The sequence below is a fragment of the Rhinoderma darwinii genome, chromosome 1, assembly GCF_050947455.1.
Source record: "Rhinoderma darwinii isolate aRhiDar2 chromosome 1, aRhiDar2.hap1, whole genome shotgun sequence".
In the NCBI taxonomy this organism is placed as follows: Eukaryota; Metazoa; Chordata; class Amphibia; order Anura; family Rhinodermatidae; genus Rhinoderma; species Rhinoderma darwinii.
In genome coordinates this window covers 193486720-193504882 of record NC_134687.1, presented here as the reverse complement: position 1 = coordinate 193504882, position 18163 = coordinate 193486720, and the positions used below count along the sequence as shown (strand labels likewise).

At 41.7% G+C, this 18163-nt stretch overlaps 1 protein-coding gene across 5 annotated transcripts in view; it reads right to left on the bottom strand.

The window, feature by feature from the left end:
- The window catches only part of FAM13A (family with sequence similarity 13 member A), a 303023-nt gene that overhangs the window by 125350 nt on the left and 159510 nt on the right, over nt 1-18163 (bottom strand). The window contains exon 1 of one of the 5 annotated variants that reach the window (XM_075860673.1): nt 8087-8424. The exons of the other annotated variants lie outside the window; for them this stretch is intronic. Within the exon in view, the coding sequence (XP_075716788.1) occupies nt 8087-8109 (23 nt within the window). The 5' untranslated portion in view covers nt 8110-8424. Of the gene's footprint in view, nt 1-8086; nt 8425-18163 lie in introns of those variants that run through there. 5 annotated transcript variants of the gene reach the window in all.

Genomic DNA, 18163 nt, shown 5'->3' with positions numbered 1-18163 from the left:
CACCAGTTGAAAACACAGTCAGGAATGGAAGTTGTATACTTTAAAAATTACACTGTAGTTATTAGTATCATAGCTGATAATCATTGGCTTAGTTAGGAGATAGGGAATTAATAAACTAGTGACAGATCCTCTTTAAAGAGGCTCTGTCACCAGATTCTCAAATCCCTATCTCCTATTGCATGTGATCGGCGCTGCAATGTAGATAACAGTAAAGTTTGTTTTGTTTTTTAAAACGTTCATTTTTGGCCAAGTTATGAGCTATTTTATATATATGCAAATGAGCTTTGAAATGGACAACTGGGCGTTTTTTTTTCGTTATGTCCAACTGGGCGTGTATTGTTTTTAACTGGGCGTGTTTACGTGTATGACGCTGACCAATCAGTGACCAGTCAGCGTCATACACTCCTCGCCATTGATTTACACAGCAGCGATGTGCAGCCACATACACAGAGATTTACGTTAATCAAGTATTCTGATAATGAATACACATGATCATCCAGCCTGGACGTCATGTGTATTCAGAATCCTGACACTTCTGACTCTTTTCTTTGAGATTTCCAGCAAGGGAAACAAAATCTCGTTTACCTCCGTAATCTCGCGAGATTATGAGTGGCTTGCTGGAATCTCACAGAAAAGAGTGTATGACGCTGACTGGTCACTGATTGGTCAGCGTCATACACGTAAACAAGCCCAGTTAAAAACACAATACACGCCCAGTTGGACATAATGAAAAAAAAAACCCGCCCAGTTGTCCATTTCAAAGTTCATTTGCATATATATAAAATAGCTCATAACTTGGCCAAAAATGAACGTTTTTAAAAAATAAAAAAAATGTTACTGTTATCTACATTGCAGCGCCGATCACATGCAATAGGAGATAGGGATTTGAGAATCTGGTGACAGAGCCTCTTTAAGAGCAAGTTCAACCCTGAATGGTGAGAGTTAGTCAGACTCCTAACTTAAACCTCATTGACATTAGTTCCGGTAGGACTTTAATCAGGCAGTTCATGCTCTAAAGCCCCTGGCAGAATCAATTCACTTTTTCATAGAATAGTTGGCCAAAATTTGTCCACAGCGATAACAAGGACTGATCTGGTTGTGACTGGTTGCAATACAGGCTTCATGGGGTGCTGTATGCACAAAGATATTCCCTCCTAAAAGCATTGCTATATCTCCATACATGTGGTAGAATACCTCCATACAAACGGCAGGATTTTTGTTCTATAGGATTCGTAGGGAGTATGAGACATACAGAGGTACAATAAGGGTCCATACACTTGTATGGACGCTGTATTACAGCTCCATACAACTCAGGTTGTACAGAGCCTTAATATGGCTGTGTGCATGAGCCCGAATGCTGAAAGGTATTAAGTTAGAATTGAGCAATTACTTTTCCACACAGGGTCAAATGGAGTTGGATAAACTTTTTCCTTCAATAAATGGAATTGATGATTTTAAAACTGTCTTTTGTATTTACTCAGGATGTTTACAATAAGTTTTGTTTCAAGATCGGAAAAAAGTCTGACAAGTATGTAAGAATGAAAATGATCAAATAATTTTTTAAAGAATTGTATAATGGGTTATATATTAAGATCATAGTCAAGTTTTTAGGAGACTTAACAGGCTAAACATGCTCAGTATTTTATTCTCTTCTATTATTATTATTGCAGGAACAAGTTTGAACACAAAATGACAACACTAGAAAGAGATGATGACAACATATAAGAAGACTTGGTACAATTATATAATGTAGTTATGTAAGCATATCATCTTACGTCTGTCAGCAGAAATTTCAAATGTTTGAATGTCTAGGATACGGGTTCTCGAATAAGAGGACTGCACACACCACATTCCCAGTGTATGAAGTCCAGTAAGCACAGCTGACCGACGGGAACAGCTGATCTGCTTAGCACAACATGGATTAAAAACAGAAGTGTGTGTGTTTACACAAAGGCAGCACAAACATTATTGCAGTTTGCGACTTCATATGATCAAGCTGGACTACTACTTAAAATGTATCCCCCCTCCAAACTCCGTATCTCAAATCCATAAATCGAAAGCGGATTATTTCAAATTAACCCCCCCCCCCCCATATTCTACAGTCCCTTCAGGCAGACTTTGTCAGATTTTCCCCTGGTGTCCTTACTTGGTTTGGAAAATCTGATATAGTAAAGATGAACATCTTATGTCGGAACCTATATCTCCTTTAGGCCCTACCTATTCAAATCCCTTAATAATTTAGTCTGGCCCGTTCTCTACTGAATCGACCTAAAACTAGAGAAGGCATTGGTCTTCCTGATTTTTACTGTATATATTACCTGACCTGGTTTCGTCATTCTGCCAGCAAACCTCGAGTCTCCTTTGAACAGAGCTGCACATCTGTCCCTCTGACCTCCCACCCTGGTTGCACTCAATTTGACTATACGCTGCTGCACCTCGGCTTAAGTTCACCATTATCTTATACCCTTACCTTCTCCCGTCTACCCGGTTTTGGGGAAACTAGAATTTCCTCCGGGTATAGCGGATGCAGTATTTTGAGTGTGGACACAAGCTGGAATATCTTGCGCTTGTCACTTTGGTGACTTAACGGACTGGCGGTCTCCTGACAATCTTTTCGCTCTTCAGGATCTGTGTCCGTTAGGACAGTGGTGAATAACTAATTAGAAAAAAAGCTGCTTGGAGGCAAAGACATCTCTTTTCAAAGCCCCTTGCTTAGAATCAGGTTTAGCCTGCCCTTTTCTTTCCTATTACATATCAGCTGTTGCTAGCTTCCCCTGACCAACCCCCCACCCCCCTCCTCGGTCCTTCAATGGGAGTCTGATCTTGAGGGTATGTGCACACACACTAATTACGTCCGTAATTGACGGACGTATTTCGGCCGCAAGTCCCGGACCGAACACAGTGCAGGGAGCCGGGCTCCTATCATCATACTTATGTACGATGCTAGGAGTCTCTGCCTCGCTGCAGGACAGCTGTCCCTTACTGTAATCATGTTTTCAGTACGTGACAGTGGTCCTGCAGCGAGGTAGGGACTCCGGTATGTTCACACGGCCTATTTACGGACGTAATTCGGGCGTTTTTGCCCCGAATTACGTCTGAAAATAGCGCCTCAATAGCGCTGACAAACATCTGCCCATTGAAAGCAATGGGCAGACGTTTGTCTGTTCACACGAGGCGTATATTTACGCGCCGCTGTCAAATGACGGCGCGTAAATAGACGCCCGCGTAGAAGAAGTGACCTGTCACTTCTTTGGCCGTAATTGGAGCCGCTATTCATTGACTCCAATGAATAGCAGCGCTAATTACGGCCGTAATTGACGCGGCGTTCAAGCGCCTGCACATGCCGGTACGGCTGAAATTACGGGGATGTTTTCAGGCTGAAACATCCCCGTAATTTCAGCCGTTACGGACCCCCGCCGTGTGAACATACCCTAAGTATGATGCTAGGAGCCCGGCTCCCTGCACTGTGTTCGGTCCGGGACTTGCGGCCGAAATACGTCCGTCAATTACGGACGTAATTAGTGTGTGTGCACATACCCTAACTCTCACTCCCAAACTGAGAAATCAGCTGCTCTTTCTGGCACACGAATCAGCCATCAGTTTCCAGTATCAGAAGCTAGCTACATACCCTCTCTTTGGTATAGTGTGCTTTTCAAACTACATCAACTACAACCCTTCATCCCAATTAAATGCTGGCAATGCGGTAAAACAAAATGTACCCTTCTCCACACCTTCTAGTCCTGTCTGATCCTCCCTCCGCTCTGGGACTCTGTAAGTAGACGGGACACTGGTCTCACAATGCTCTTGGACGCTGCTCTTTTTCTCTTAACACTTGGATAAGGTTTGCATCCCTCTTCTATGGAACAACGGGACCCTCCTTTTCGCTCTCTTTTCTCCAAGGTTAATGATATTTTGTTTCTGGAGGATTGAACGTCTTCTGTACGGAATACTACTGCCTCATTCTACAACACTTGGCACCATTGGTCTGTCTCTCACGATAACAGAATCTCCTTGCTGGGTCATGATGTTGCCTCTTAGACCTTTGAGTGTTTACCCCTCCTGCCCCATCCCACATTCCCCCCACAGGAGTACACCCCCTGACCTCAGGTTCCATCCTTTTTGTTCTTCATCTTAATAATTACAATTTTAAAGGCTGCTTTGGGTTGATGAGCACCGCCAGTAGTGTGTCATGGCTCTTTGTTCATAAATAAAGAATTAGAAAACTGGACTACTACTGCAAATGTGTGTTAAAATAATGCTGTCATTTATATAATCCACTGCAATATACCTATACAACAACTTCATCCAGCCAATAGTAACTTCTAGCTATTGCACAATAGTTTACTTTAATACAGAATGTTCGTAAAGCAACTTGATTTCGGATTACTAAAATAAAGCAGCACATCTTTCTTTGCTTCAGTATGAATATAATGTAGCCATTAAAAAGCGGTTTTCTCAGCACAAAAATCCCTTTAGGAATGCAACCGGACAGTGATCAGATAATCACTAGGGGTCCAGAATTTGCGTCAATTACGGACGTTACGTGCTCGTGTGAATCCAGCCTAATTCTTAGCAGCTCTCTGCTTTCGCTCAGAGTGGGATCTCAAGCACGGGACCCCCTTCTTTGACATCTATAAGCTTTAATAGGGAATATAAAACAATCCCTTTAACATGTCTTGAATTTGGCGTTGTCAAATGATCTTTTAGTAATAACTTTAATTTAATAAAGTAATGAAAATCCTGATGAAAATAATGATATTGGGTCGAAATGGAAATCTTACAATATTTTTCTACCTTTACAATTTTTTCCACAAAAAAACAGCGGCATAAATGATTTGGAGTGTTTTCCTAATATACCGTACTTGATAAAGGTGCAGTTCCCTAATATTTAGTATAGAGAACGGTCCCTGTGTTCCCTCACAAGCATAGGTAAAACTGGATTGTTGCTGCTACTAAGGTGTCGATCTCTAAGTGGCTGCTATTCAGGTCAATAGGTGGCATATACAGCAGATCGACGTTATTTAACAAAATATCACTTCATATTGCCAAAGGTAATATATAAACATGAAATGATGGGGTCTAGGATGACACTAAACATAGAAAGTAATGGAGAAAAATAAACACCCTTGAGGATATTTGCCAAAGTAAACAGGCCACTTCCTAGTCTCTTCTAGCTGTGTAAAAGGGTTCAGCTTGCATGTGTCCATTACAGACATAGTATTGGTGAAGGTTTCGGTTGCAGCAAGCTGTCTCCCAGAGAGGGACAATACAGTCTGAAAATAGGCCGTGTGAACATACCCTAAATTTTTGCTCACAAGTAGAGTGCAAGGACACATTTACAGGGGTTTCCAAAAGTTCAAAAATGAGAGCAACAGCAGAAATAAAAAATTTCTCACCCGTTAAATTCCCTCGCAGCTCCAGCGCCTCTTGTCGGTCTTTGTTTACTTTGCTGCTGCGATGAAGTGCCGTACAGTCATGTGGGCACTGTACCTAATAACTGGCCTCAGCGGTGATGCTTGCACAAGACTGTACGGCAAAAGGTGTTGGGTTTAAAAATCGATCAAGGAAAATATCTATATGTTTGTATGTTCTCCATGTGTTTCCTACTGGTTCTCCGGTTTCATCCCACATTCCAAAACATCCCGCTAGGTTAATTGGCTTCCTATGAAATTGTCCTTAATGGTGCTTGTGTGTGGGGTAGGGAAATTACATTGTAAGCCCCACTGGGACACAAAAAGCAATAGGTTTAGAATGCACACCACCGTATTTTTCATCAGTAAATACAGACAGTAAGTACGGACCCATTTATTTCTATTGGCCACGAACACCTTTCAGTATTTTTACTGATGGGTGTCCGTGCTGAAAAAAAAAATGATAGAACCGGTCCTATTCTTGTCCGTAATTACGGCAAGGACCCTCCCATAGAAGTCTATGGGAGTTTCCGTAAACACGGATGTGCATCCATATACTGTCCATATTTACGGAAGCGTTGCTATGCAATATGCGGATGACATCATTTGCATCCTCCCTCTGTTTTTACGGATCCGTATACACGGATGGAATACGGACCGTATTTACAGACAATATTTCGGAATAGATGGCCCCATGCACACGACCATACGGATCCATTCGTTTCTATTGCCCACGGACACCTTCCCGTATATTTACACGGAAGGTGTGCGGGCCGTGTCCTATTTTTTAATTTTATGGACCGCGCTCCCATACTTTATAATGGGAACGCTGCCCGCAAATACGTTTGACTGTCCGCAGACGGCCGTGCCCATAATCACAGACCGTGATTACGGCTACAGCCATGTGTAGGGGGCCTTAAAACTCACTAGTTATCAAAAACCACTTCTTATTTGATACGATCACCTAGTTTTTTTTAGCATTCTAAGGCTGGGTTCACACGACCATGTTACGTCCGTAATGTACGGAACGTATTTCGGCCGGAAGACCCTAAAAAAAGACCCTAAAAAAAGGCCTACTCTTATCACCGTTATTGCTATAATCCCATAAACAATCAAAATGTGAAACCCCACTACAAGGAATAGCAGGAATTTATTTTGCAAAATAAATCTCTGTTTAAATGGTCAGCACGGACAATCGAAAAATTGGGAATTTAAACCGGAATGTGTAAATCCAACCTTACGCAAAAGCTTTGCTAGTCATTGGCAAACCATTACCCAATACTGCTTTTCTCGAATTATACCTATACTTGCCTACAAGCTTTGACTTATGCACACAGTCCTGTGTTTATGTAGAGCTTTTGAGCAGCCAGGGTGGAATACTATTTATTTTTTTGCACAAAAATCCCACCTACAGATACACACCATTCCACTGTAGGAAAGATTCTGCAGAGTAATGGTATACGTTTTGATCTTCTGCTCTCCGCACTGTATGATCCTCCTAGACATTTTTCGCTGTATGACAGGAAGTAAACAAGTAATTTAGCAACTGTAGCGCTGCAGAGTCTCACCACAGCAGTCCCTGCTCCTGCCTGCAGTATAAGGGTATGTGCATACACACTAATTACGTCCGTAATTGACGGACGTATTTCGGCCGCAAGTACCGGACCGAACACAGTGCAGGGAGCCGGGCTCCTAGCATCATAGTTATGTACGATGCTAGGAGTCCCTGCCTCGCTGCAGGACAACTGTCCCGTACTGTAATCATGTTTACAGTACGGGACAGTTGTCCTGCAGCGAGGCAGGGACTTCTAGCATCGTACATAAGTATGATGCTAGGAGCCCGGCTCCTTGAACTGTGTTCGGTCCTGGACTTGCGGCCGAAATACGTCCGTCAATTACGGACGTAATTAGTGTGTGTGCACATACCCTAACACTGCACTAATCTGTGGATGGTTGCAGAGTTGCCAAAGATGCAGTAAATTTTTTATATATATATATATATATATATATATATATATATATAAAAAAAAAAGTTAAAAGGGGAAAGATGTATTGTAACTTGTTACAAGCAACACCATGTTTCCAGGTCTCCTTGTTCTTAATATCCGTATTATATTTATAATTAGAAATATATATATATATATATAATATAAAATACACACACATACATACACAAAATACATAGCGGGATGTGGAATGTTTACAATTAATAGAGCAATTAGAGTGTACCGCAGTCCTCTTCAGGCAATGAATCATTCACATACATACAATTCTGTATACCATTTCATAACAATATGTCGTCTAAGGACATCTAGATCGAATGCAAAGTCACCATCTGCTCATAATAATTCTGGAGGCAGAATGGATTCATGTCACAAGAGATATGCACGCCGGAAAGCCAAATTCTCAAAATATTGACGTATATAAAAACACATTTTAAAAAGCGCACGGTATAGCGCGTCTACCAAACAAGCATGAGCTTTTAGCTCTCCGCTGCAATAAATTCCGCAGTACATGGAGGCAAGCAGGGAATATACAAAATAATTTAAAAAAAAAAAAAAAAAAAAAAAGAAGGGCTGTAAAACCCATTTTACGGATATTCAAGAATGAAAATGTTTAAATAAGATAGTGATAAAAGACACAAAGCTACGGACTAGAAGGAATATAATGTATACCTTTGCATGAGTTCACAGGCCATCCCACTGAGAAGAAGCCAGTGCTGTGTATGGTGTCTCTCCAGCAGCTTGCTCTGCGGTGACTGCCTGCTCACCAGCCCAGACACCGCCTTCTCCTTGTTCTAAAGAGAGAGAACAGGGCGGAACAGGAATATGTGCATGGAAGAAAGAGGGATGAGGAAGTGAAGGCTTTGTCATGAAGTCAAACTTCCTCTGCTCTTATCTGCTGGATTTCTGCCCCTTGTCCTCCTCCTTCTGCATACATGTACAGCTGCAGCTTGCAGTCAATCCAGAAATGTAGCTGTCAGGGTGCTTTGCTGTGCTCGCCCGCCTTCCTTGTAACTTGACTCCCATCAGCAGCTACATAGTCAGGTCTGTCAATCAGCTAGGCAGGACCAATGGCTGCTGCTCTACATGCAGGCTCATGAATGGGGAAGTGCCCAGCAACAACAGGCAGTAAATTTATCCTTACCCAGAGTCACTAGGCCTTGTTGCCTTTTCCATTTACAGCTCAAAAGTATATACCGTACTCATTTTTACACTGAACTGCAATGTTTATGTGCAGGAAATGTGATTCTCGGATGGCGATGATCAGTTACCAATCAAAGCAAAGTCCACGCGCAATATTGCTTGATAAATAAACGTTACAGAAGGTATTCATGATCCATTTAGATATACATTTTACATACATGAAACGGACAAAACCTACAGATGATCAGCTGGCCATAGAAACAAGATGGAAAACGGCTGTCGGGTGACAATTTTGATCGATAGCGTTACAAACATACATGACCAAGCAGAGACAAACATCGTCAGATTTAAAAAAAAATAGAACATTTTTGTTGGTGTTCTGCCGTTTCTAACAAACTTTCATAAAATCCTGTTTACAATGTGTAAATGCTTCCGATGCAGTTGGTTTCCGTTCAGTAAAGTTACAGTTTTTTTAGCGGAAACAATAGCGTAGTAGTCTGCGCTATTGTTTCCGCAAAAATAAACAGAAACTTTACAGAAAGGAAACAAACGGAAACCAACTTGAACGGAAGCATTACCATTAGGCTTTCCATTTATCGGTTCCTCTGACGGAAAGGTTGAACGGAACCGAATAGCGGAAGCCCGATGCTGATGTAAACAGGCCCTTACGTGCCTTTTTTTTTTTAGCACTTTTAGAGCATGTTGCATTTTTATGTAATAGTGTAATGGATTTCAGCCCTGTTTGCCCCTTTCTCTAGCAGCTCTGAAGCTATCTTCACACGGAGTATTTTGACAAGTTTTTTGATGTGGAAACCGCGTCGCAAAACTCGCCAAAAACGGCCCGAAAATGCCTCCCATTGATTTCAATGGGAGGCATCGGCGTCTTTTTCCCGCGAGCAGTAAAACTGCCTCGCGGGAAAAAGAAGCGACATGCCCTATCTTCGGGCGTTTCCGCCTCTGACCTCCCATTGACTTCAATGGGAGGCAGAGAAAGCGTATTTCGCGGTGTTTTATGCCCGCGGCGCTCAATGGCCGCGGGCGAAAAACGCCGCAAAAAACTCTGCGAAAATCGGCGTGCAGGGAGAGGAAAATCTGCCTCAAACTTCCAAACGGAATTTTGAGGCAGATATTCCTCTTGCAAAATACTCCGTGTGAACATAGCCTTACCTGTACTTTATTACGTTAAGGAGATCTGTAAAGTTGTGTACATTTTGGCAGCAACAAAATAAATCAACAAAGAAATGTATTTAGAGCCTATGTTTTTCACTTGGAACATTCTAGAACATATGATAATCCAGCCATATGTGTGATCACTAGTCATGAATTCTGACGAACAACTGTTTTCAAGTAGACAAGGCCTTAATTCCTCAAGAGATTGTGTTCTGAATTGCTAACAAACATCTCAAAGCTGAGGAGGCCACCGTTCCAGACGAGGCATGCCATCATATCTGCAGCTAGAAGTCATTTTCCAGGAGTGGGAACAGATCAGTACAACTACATAATGCTGATGTAACTCGTCATACTTATTTCATACTTTATTAGCACATTTATTTCTGGAAGTCTACCAGCTTACTTTACCAGTAAAGCTTTTTTAAACGGCAGCTATGACAGAGATATTAAGAAGGGTTACTTCATATTTACCTCAAAAACATCTGTTCCCAAACCATTTGGCAGTGGAAAATACTAACCTAACATTCGTCCAACTGTAATTACTTGTAAGCTTTATTTTTTGTTAGGTGCAAAAACACCTATGAATGTCTACCCTGTAGAAAATAATAAAAGTGTTATTGTCACCTACCGGAAATGTGGATTCTCTAAGTCGTAATCTGTTTGACACTAACTAGACTGGAGTGCCAAAGAGATGCCCTGGTTTTTAACTTCAAGGGGGTAGGGAATTTGCTGCAGGACGATCCCCAATTTAAACTCTACAGAATAGTCATGGATTAGCATCATTAGCGCTAATACAGAAGTAGTATGGTCAGGAACTGAGCCAAGAGGCGTGAGCACGTGGGCGGCAAGCACGTGACAAGCCAGAGGATGAGACGGGAACGTAGTGAGAAGCGCAGCCAAGGGTCAGTGCCAGGAGTGGAACAACAAGTACCAGGCTGACAATCCAAAGGACAGGGCAGGGGCGTGGTCAGGAACAAAGCCAAGGTCAGAATCAAACATAGTAGTCAGCAACATGCAGGAACAAGTACCAGAAAATAAATTTATCTCAATTACAATATACATCAACTTGTGAGCATTCCATGTGCTCCTACTTTGTAAACCTTTGTCTTAGATTAGTATGGAACTCCTTTACAATTCAGAGAATCCCTAGGGGGGGAGCAAAATCATATGACCATTGACCAAATGACCAATGTTTGTGCTGATAATTATTGTAATCTTTACTGGTGATGACTAATTATGGCTGTAAAATAATTCATGAGTATTTTAATCACTGTGTGAGGGCGAAGTGCAATGAACAAGAAATACATGTATTAATAGCATAAGTTTGCGTGTTTCAAAGCTACTGGCAGCTGATTGAATAACAAATCACAAAAGTGATGATGTCATTTCATGTGTCAGTTGCCCCCTCCACAAACCACTGACCTTCAAGCATAACTCCAGACACCCCCATTACGGAGACCCATTTGGCTCAGTATCTGGATATCAAATACCGGACAGCCTTCTTTTTCTCACTTTTGGTTTAGTTGTTTTTAGTATCTGGGGGGTATCCATTTGTGGGGTCGGTCGGCACTGCTTTAACCCCTTAGTGACCAGCCCATTTTAGGCCCTAATGACCAAGCTATTTTATTCATTTTTCTATAGTCGCATTCAAAGAGCTATAACTTTTTTATTTTTTCGTCTACATAGCTGTATGAGGACTTGTTTTTTGCGGGATTAGTTGTACTTTTTAATGGCACCATTTTAGGGTATATATAATTTTTTTATTAACTTTGATTAACTTTTTTTGGGGGGATTGTAAAAAAAACCCTGAAATTACACCATTGTTCTATGCGTTTTTAAATTGACGCCGTTCACTGTGCGGCGTAATTAACATGTTACCTTTATTCTATGGGTCGGTACGATCACGGCGATACCACATATGTAGAGGTTTTTTCTGTTTTACGACTTTTGCACAATAAAAACACTTTTGAACTAAAATTATTTGTTTTTGCATCGTCGCTTTCCAAGAGCCGTAACTTTTTAATTTTTCCATCAATGTAGTGATTTTTTTGGGCTTGTTTTCTGCGGGACGAGACGTAGTTTTGATTGGTACTGTTTTGGGGTGCATGGGACTTATTGATTCATTTTTATTATGACTTTTTTGGGGGGCAATGGAAAAAAATTGCAATTTCGCCATTGTTTTTTGTGTTTTTTTTTTACGGTGTTCACCTTGCGGTTTAAATTACATATTAACTTTATTAATGGAGTCGTTACGGTCGCGGCGATACCATATATGTGTACTTTTATTTATTTTTTACACTTTTACTAAATAAAACCCCTTTTTATGGGAAAAAAAATGGATTTATTTTTTTACTGTAATTTTTATTAATAATCTTTATTTCACATTTATTATTTATTTTATTAGTCCCACTAGGGGACTTTACTATGCGATCTTCAGATCGCTGCTATAATGCTTTGGTATACTTTGTATACCAGAGCATTATTGCCTGTCAGTGTAAATCTGACAGGCAATCTATTAGGACGTGCCTCCGGCGTGTCCTAATAGGCATATGTCCAGGACAGACCTGGGGGCTTTTATTAAGCCCCCGGCTGCCATGACAACCCATCGGAGACCCGCAATTGCATTTGCGGGCCGCTGATGGGTGACAGAGGGAGCTCACTCCCTCTGTAAACAAGTTAAATGTTGCGGTTGCTATTGACGGCGGCATTTAACGGGTTAAACGGCCGCGTTCGAAGTAAACTTCGATCGCGGGCGTTGGAGCAGGAGCTCAGCTGTCATCAGACAGCTGAGCCCCGGCTCCAGCCTGCACGGGAGACCCGTGCAGGACTTAGACTAGGCTGACATGAAAAGGCGTCAGCCTAGCCTAAAGCCCATTAGTGACTCACGTGAAAAGGCGTATTGGTGGTCACTAAGGGGTTAATCACGATTTGGCACCGCATCATGGCTTCTATTATGAACTTAAGCCATAACGCAAATGTAAATATAGCTCTACAGGCTGAAATGCACTCACACATGTGCATGACTTTTAAACGAAGGGTATGTGCACGCACAAAATCAAAAACGTCTGAAAATACAGAGCTGTTTTCAAGGGAAAACAGGTCCTGATTTTCAGGTGTTTTTTTAAGCAAACTCACATTTTTTTTTGCGTTTTTTGGAGCTGTTTTTCTATGGAGTCAAAGAAAAACGGCTCCAAAAACGGCTGAAGAAGTGACATGCCCTTCTTTTTCGCGGCCGTTTTTTAATGCACCGTTTTCTTAATATGAGGCGTAAAAAACCGCCCCATCGGAACAGAACGCCGTATTTCCCATTGAAATCAATGGGCAGATATTTTTGGGCGCTCAGCTTCCAATTTTTCATCTGTTTTTCGTGCGAAATAGGTCCGAAAACACTCCGTGTGCACATAACCTTAGACTACGGCTAAACACACCGGCTGTGTTTTGTTGGTCTGAATTTGATGGAAACTATCACAACGTAAAGTCTGTGTATTCCATGGACAGCTTCAGGTTACCAGTAATGAACACACAATGATAGTCAAGCTGTTTGAAGTTTACAAAAAGTGTCAACTCGTACACTTATCGTAAAAGGGAATGGAATTTTGTACACTAATCAGCAATAAACACACAGTCATTTGACAAGTAGCATGCACACATTACACATGCTTTCATTACGTTATGATGTGGAGGCGACAAAGCGGCACAACCCCTCCTTCCCCCTGAATCAACAAGACTGACAATGTATTCAGGAAACACATTATCCTAGTAATGACAACACAAGCTACTACTATATAATGTTTAACCCGCTCTCACTGACACAGTGAAGCCTTCTTAAGAAAGTTACACACTCATGTCATCAGCCCACACCGTGCTGGTAAAAAATATACTAAAAATCCTTTCTAGAATTAAGTACTAGACCTCAAAGAAATAAAGTAGCCCACAACGTTCACATGCAGCAATCTCACTGCCAATTTTCACAAATTCCCAAAACTTATATTTAAATACTAACCACCTTCTTTGTTTTAAAGGTAGAATTTTCTTTTAATAGGATAGACAGAGTCTCTTTAAAGTGTAGCTAAACGTTCGACAAACTTCGGACATGTCATAGTGACATGTCAGAAGTTTATATTGGTGGGGGTCCGAACACTGAGACCCCCACCAATCGCTACAACAAAGCAGCTGAAGCATTCGTGTGAGCGCTCAGCTGCTTCGTGTCTGTTCTGCTATTTCCGGAAATAAATATATCGGTGTACGGACTCAATAGAAAGTCTATGAGCCCGTACACTGAAACATTTATTTCCGGAAAAAGCCGAACAGAAACGACGCGCTCACACGAACGCTTCAGCGGCTTCGTTCTAGCGATTGGTGGGGGTCTCAGTGCTCGGACCCCCACCAATCCAAACCTCTGACATGTCACTATGACATGTCAGAAGTTTGTCGAACATTTCGCTACACTTTAAAGAGACTCTGTCACCAGTTTATTAATTCCTTATCTCCTAACTAATCTAATAGGTGCTATGATGCTGATAACCACAGTGTGATTTGTTTAAAAAAACCTTTTATTATTTTAGAAGTTATGAGCATTTTTCTAAATATGCTAATTTGGCTCTAATAGCCAAATAGGAGGTGACTCTTTAGTTTCACTCTGGGTGGTGTATTGTTTTCTGTATGACGCTGTCCAATCATCATACAGCTTCTCCCCTTTCCGTGCCCAGCAACACAGTGTGATAATATATAGTATACAGCTTCCATTCCCTACTGTGTATTCAACTGGTGAGAGCTCAGTTTTTTTTTCTCAGCTAGAGATCCTGGTGTCATATGAAATATTAGAATCTCCCCTTTCATATGCCACTAGAGCCACTGTTCTAGGTGGTCCACAGCCTAAGATATGGATGTTTGAATTGATTCCCTTCCCTCCAGCCTCAGCCTCTCACGCCGTGTGAAGCAGCTTCATGCTGATTGGACAGTGTCAGAGGATGTGAGGTAGCTCCACCTCAGGAGAATTGCTGCGTTGACACCCACTTGTCTAATAAAGGCTCATTTGCCTATTTAGAAAAAAAAAAGCTCATTACTTAATAAATAATAAACTTTTTGGGACAGAATTTTCACTAGCATTATCAATGTGACAGCGCCTATTGGGTTAGCTAGGAGATAGGGCATTACTAAACTAGTGACAGAGGCTCTTTAAGGCCTAATTCACACGGGCGTTGCGCATCTTGGACGTGAAAAATGGCAGCTGAAAATACAGGGGCTGAACGCCTCTAAACATCTGCCCATTGATTTCAATGGGAAAAATTGCATTTCGTTCCCACCGGGTGTTTTTAAAGTGCATGTCCCTCCTTGAGACGTTTTTGGAGCCGCTTTTCATTGTCCTAATAGAAAAACAGCTCCAAAAACGGGCGTAAAAAAACGCATCAAAAAACGCTTGATGCATAAAAAACAGCTGTATCTTAAACCAGCTCCGTATCTTACAGTCGTTTTTTGTTAAGCGTGTGCACATACCCTAAGGGTATGTTCACACGCACTAATTACGGACGTAATTCGGGCGTTTTTGCCCCGAATTACGTCCGAAAATAGCGCCTCAATAGCGCTGACAAACATCTGCCCATTGAAAGCAATGGGCAGACGTTTGTCTGTTCACACGAGGCGTAATTTACGCCCGCGTCAAAGAAGTGACTTGTCACTTATTTGGCCGTAATTGGAGCCGTTATTCATTGACTCCAATGAATAGCAGCGCCAATTACGTCCGTAATGGACGCAGCGTTCAAGCGCCTGCACATGCCGTTACGGCTGAAATTACGGGGATGTTTTCAGGCTGAAACATCCCCGTAATTTCAGCCGTTACGGACGCCCTCGTGTGAACATACCCTAACACTGCATAAGTAACTTAAGGCGGTCAATGGAGAAGCGTAGAGTGCGGGGAAAAAACAAAGTGAGGTGTGAAGTACACCATGGTCCCCATACCATCATGAATTTGTCAGGACATTTCCAATGTTTATAAACCATATTTTCATAAGGAATTCTTTTGTAAACTTCAGATCTCCACGGGAAAAGTGTGGATGGCTACTCCCCCATTAGAGTATCAACCACTTTTCTTGCCCAAAAAAAAAGTGTCCCTCCAAGGCTACATTCACACGAGCGTGTCAGATTCACGTGCGTGAAAGACGCGCGTAAATCTGGTCCGTGTTGCGTTATGCAACAGTGTGCTTTGCCATTGGCATGCACACTCGCAAAATACTTTTTTTTAAATGGAATTGATGCGCAAATCATGCACCGTACACAAATGTGCATCCGTGTGCAGTACACTGTTTTTACGCACCCACTGACTTCAAATCGGCGCATAGGTGCGTGAAAAACGCACCAATATAGGACATGCAGTGAGTTTCACGATGCCGACTCTCGCTGCGAGAAAACTCACGCATGTGTGAACGGGTTCCATTGAAACCAATGGGTCCTTGTGCAGTGCGTTATTTCCATGCGCACCACACGGACGAGATTCACGCTCGTGTGAATGGGCCCTACGGAGGATTCTAGTGTGCTGAAGCCAGTACGCTTCCTCCAGAAAGCCCAACAAGCAAACCTCTAGCACCAATGGCACTACAAAAACAGACAGGAGCTGTGTAACCTCTTTTCCAGAAGGCTTTGAGATAGGGACAGTCCCAAATCAGAAGCCAAAAGTCAGCATGAGGACTGTGGCATCTGGAGTGGGCAAGACATTTATTTTTGAATAGCCTATAAGGGGTTAAATAGCACTGATTAACTATATACATTTGAATCAATTTATTGGTCGCTAAGGGAGATACATGCAGAGGAGACTCGATCCTCACCCCAGTTCTCAGACTTAAAGAGGCTCTGTCACCAGATTTTGCAACCCCTATCTGCTATTGCAGCAGATAGGCGCTGCAATGTAGATTACAGTAACGTTTTTATTTTTAAAAAAACGAGCATTTTTGGCCAAGTTATGACCATTTTTGTAGTTATGCAAATGAGGCTTGCAAAAGTCCAAGTGGGTGTGTTTAAAAGTAAAAGTCCAAGTGGGCGTGTATTAGGTGCGTACATCGGGGCGTTTTTAATACTTTTACTAGCTGGGCGCTCTGACGAGAAGTATCATCCACTTCTCTTCAGAACGCCCAGCTTCTGGCAGTGCAGACACAGCGTGTTCTCGAGAGATCACGCTGTGACGTCACTCACAGGTCCTGCATGTTAGTGGTAAAATTTGTTCGATATATTCAGTTTGTTTGTGAAAAACACCAAAATTCAGAGAAAATTTGCAAAAATTATCATTTTTCTAAATGTAACTATTTGCTTGTAGGACAGAGAGTAATACCACACAAAATAGTTACTAGTTAACATTTCCCATATGACTACGTTTGCATCGATTTTCAGACGTTTTTGTAACAACTCGCGTTTTTCGCTGCGTATTTTTTGGCCGTTATTGGAGCTGTTTTTCAATGGAGTCAATGAAAAACGCCTCCAAAAACGTCCCAAGAAGTGACATGCACTTCTTTTTTGCGCCGTCTTTTTATGAGCCGTATTTTGACAGCAACGCGTAAAATTAAGCCTCGTGGGAACAGAACACCGTAAATCCCACTGCAAGATATGGGCAGATGTTTGGAGGCGTAAGGGTGCCGTTTTTTCAGGTGTTATTCGAGGCGTAAACAGTCCGAATTACGTCTGAAACCACTGTGTATGAACATACCCTTAATGCCCCCATAAATCACCCCATTTTAAAAACTAGACCCCTCAAAGTATTCAAAACAGCATTCAGAAAGTTCCTTAACCCATTAGGCATTTCACAGGAATTAAAGCAATGTAGAGGTGAAATATTACATTTTTATTTTTTTTGACAAAAAAATTTTTTAACAAAGTTTTACCAGAGAAATGTAACTCAATATTTATTGCCCGGATTCTGACGTTTTTAGAAATATCCCACATGTGGCTCTAGTGTGGTAATGGACTGAAGCACAGGCCTCAGAATAAAAGGTCGCACCTAGTGGATTTTGGGGCCTCCTTTTTTTTTTAGAATATATTTTAGGCACCATGTCAGGTTTGAAGAGGTCATGTGGTGCCAAAACAGTGAAACCCCCATTTTGGAAACTACACCCCTCAAGAAACATATCTAGTGATATAGTAAGCATTTTGACCCCACAGTTTTACAGTTTTAGTCTGTAAAAATGAAAATCTACTTTTTTCGCAAAAAAACTTTTAATTTTTACAAGAAATAAATCAGGAAAAGCACCCCAACATTTGTAAAGCATCTTCTCTCAATTACAGCAATGCCTCATATGTGGTAATAAACTGCTGTTTGGAACCACGAGGGAGAGAGCACCATTTGGATTTTGGAGAGCAGATTTTGCTAGAATAGTTTTCAGTGCCATGTCGTGTTTGCAACGCCCTGGAGGGACCAAAACAGTGGAAACCCCCCAAAAGTGACCCCATTTT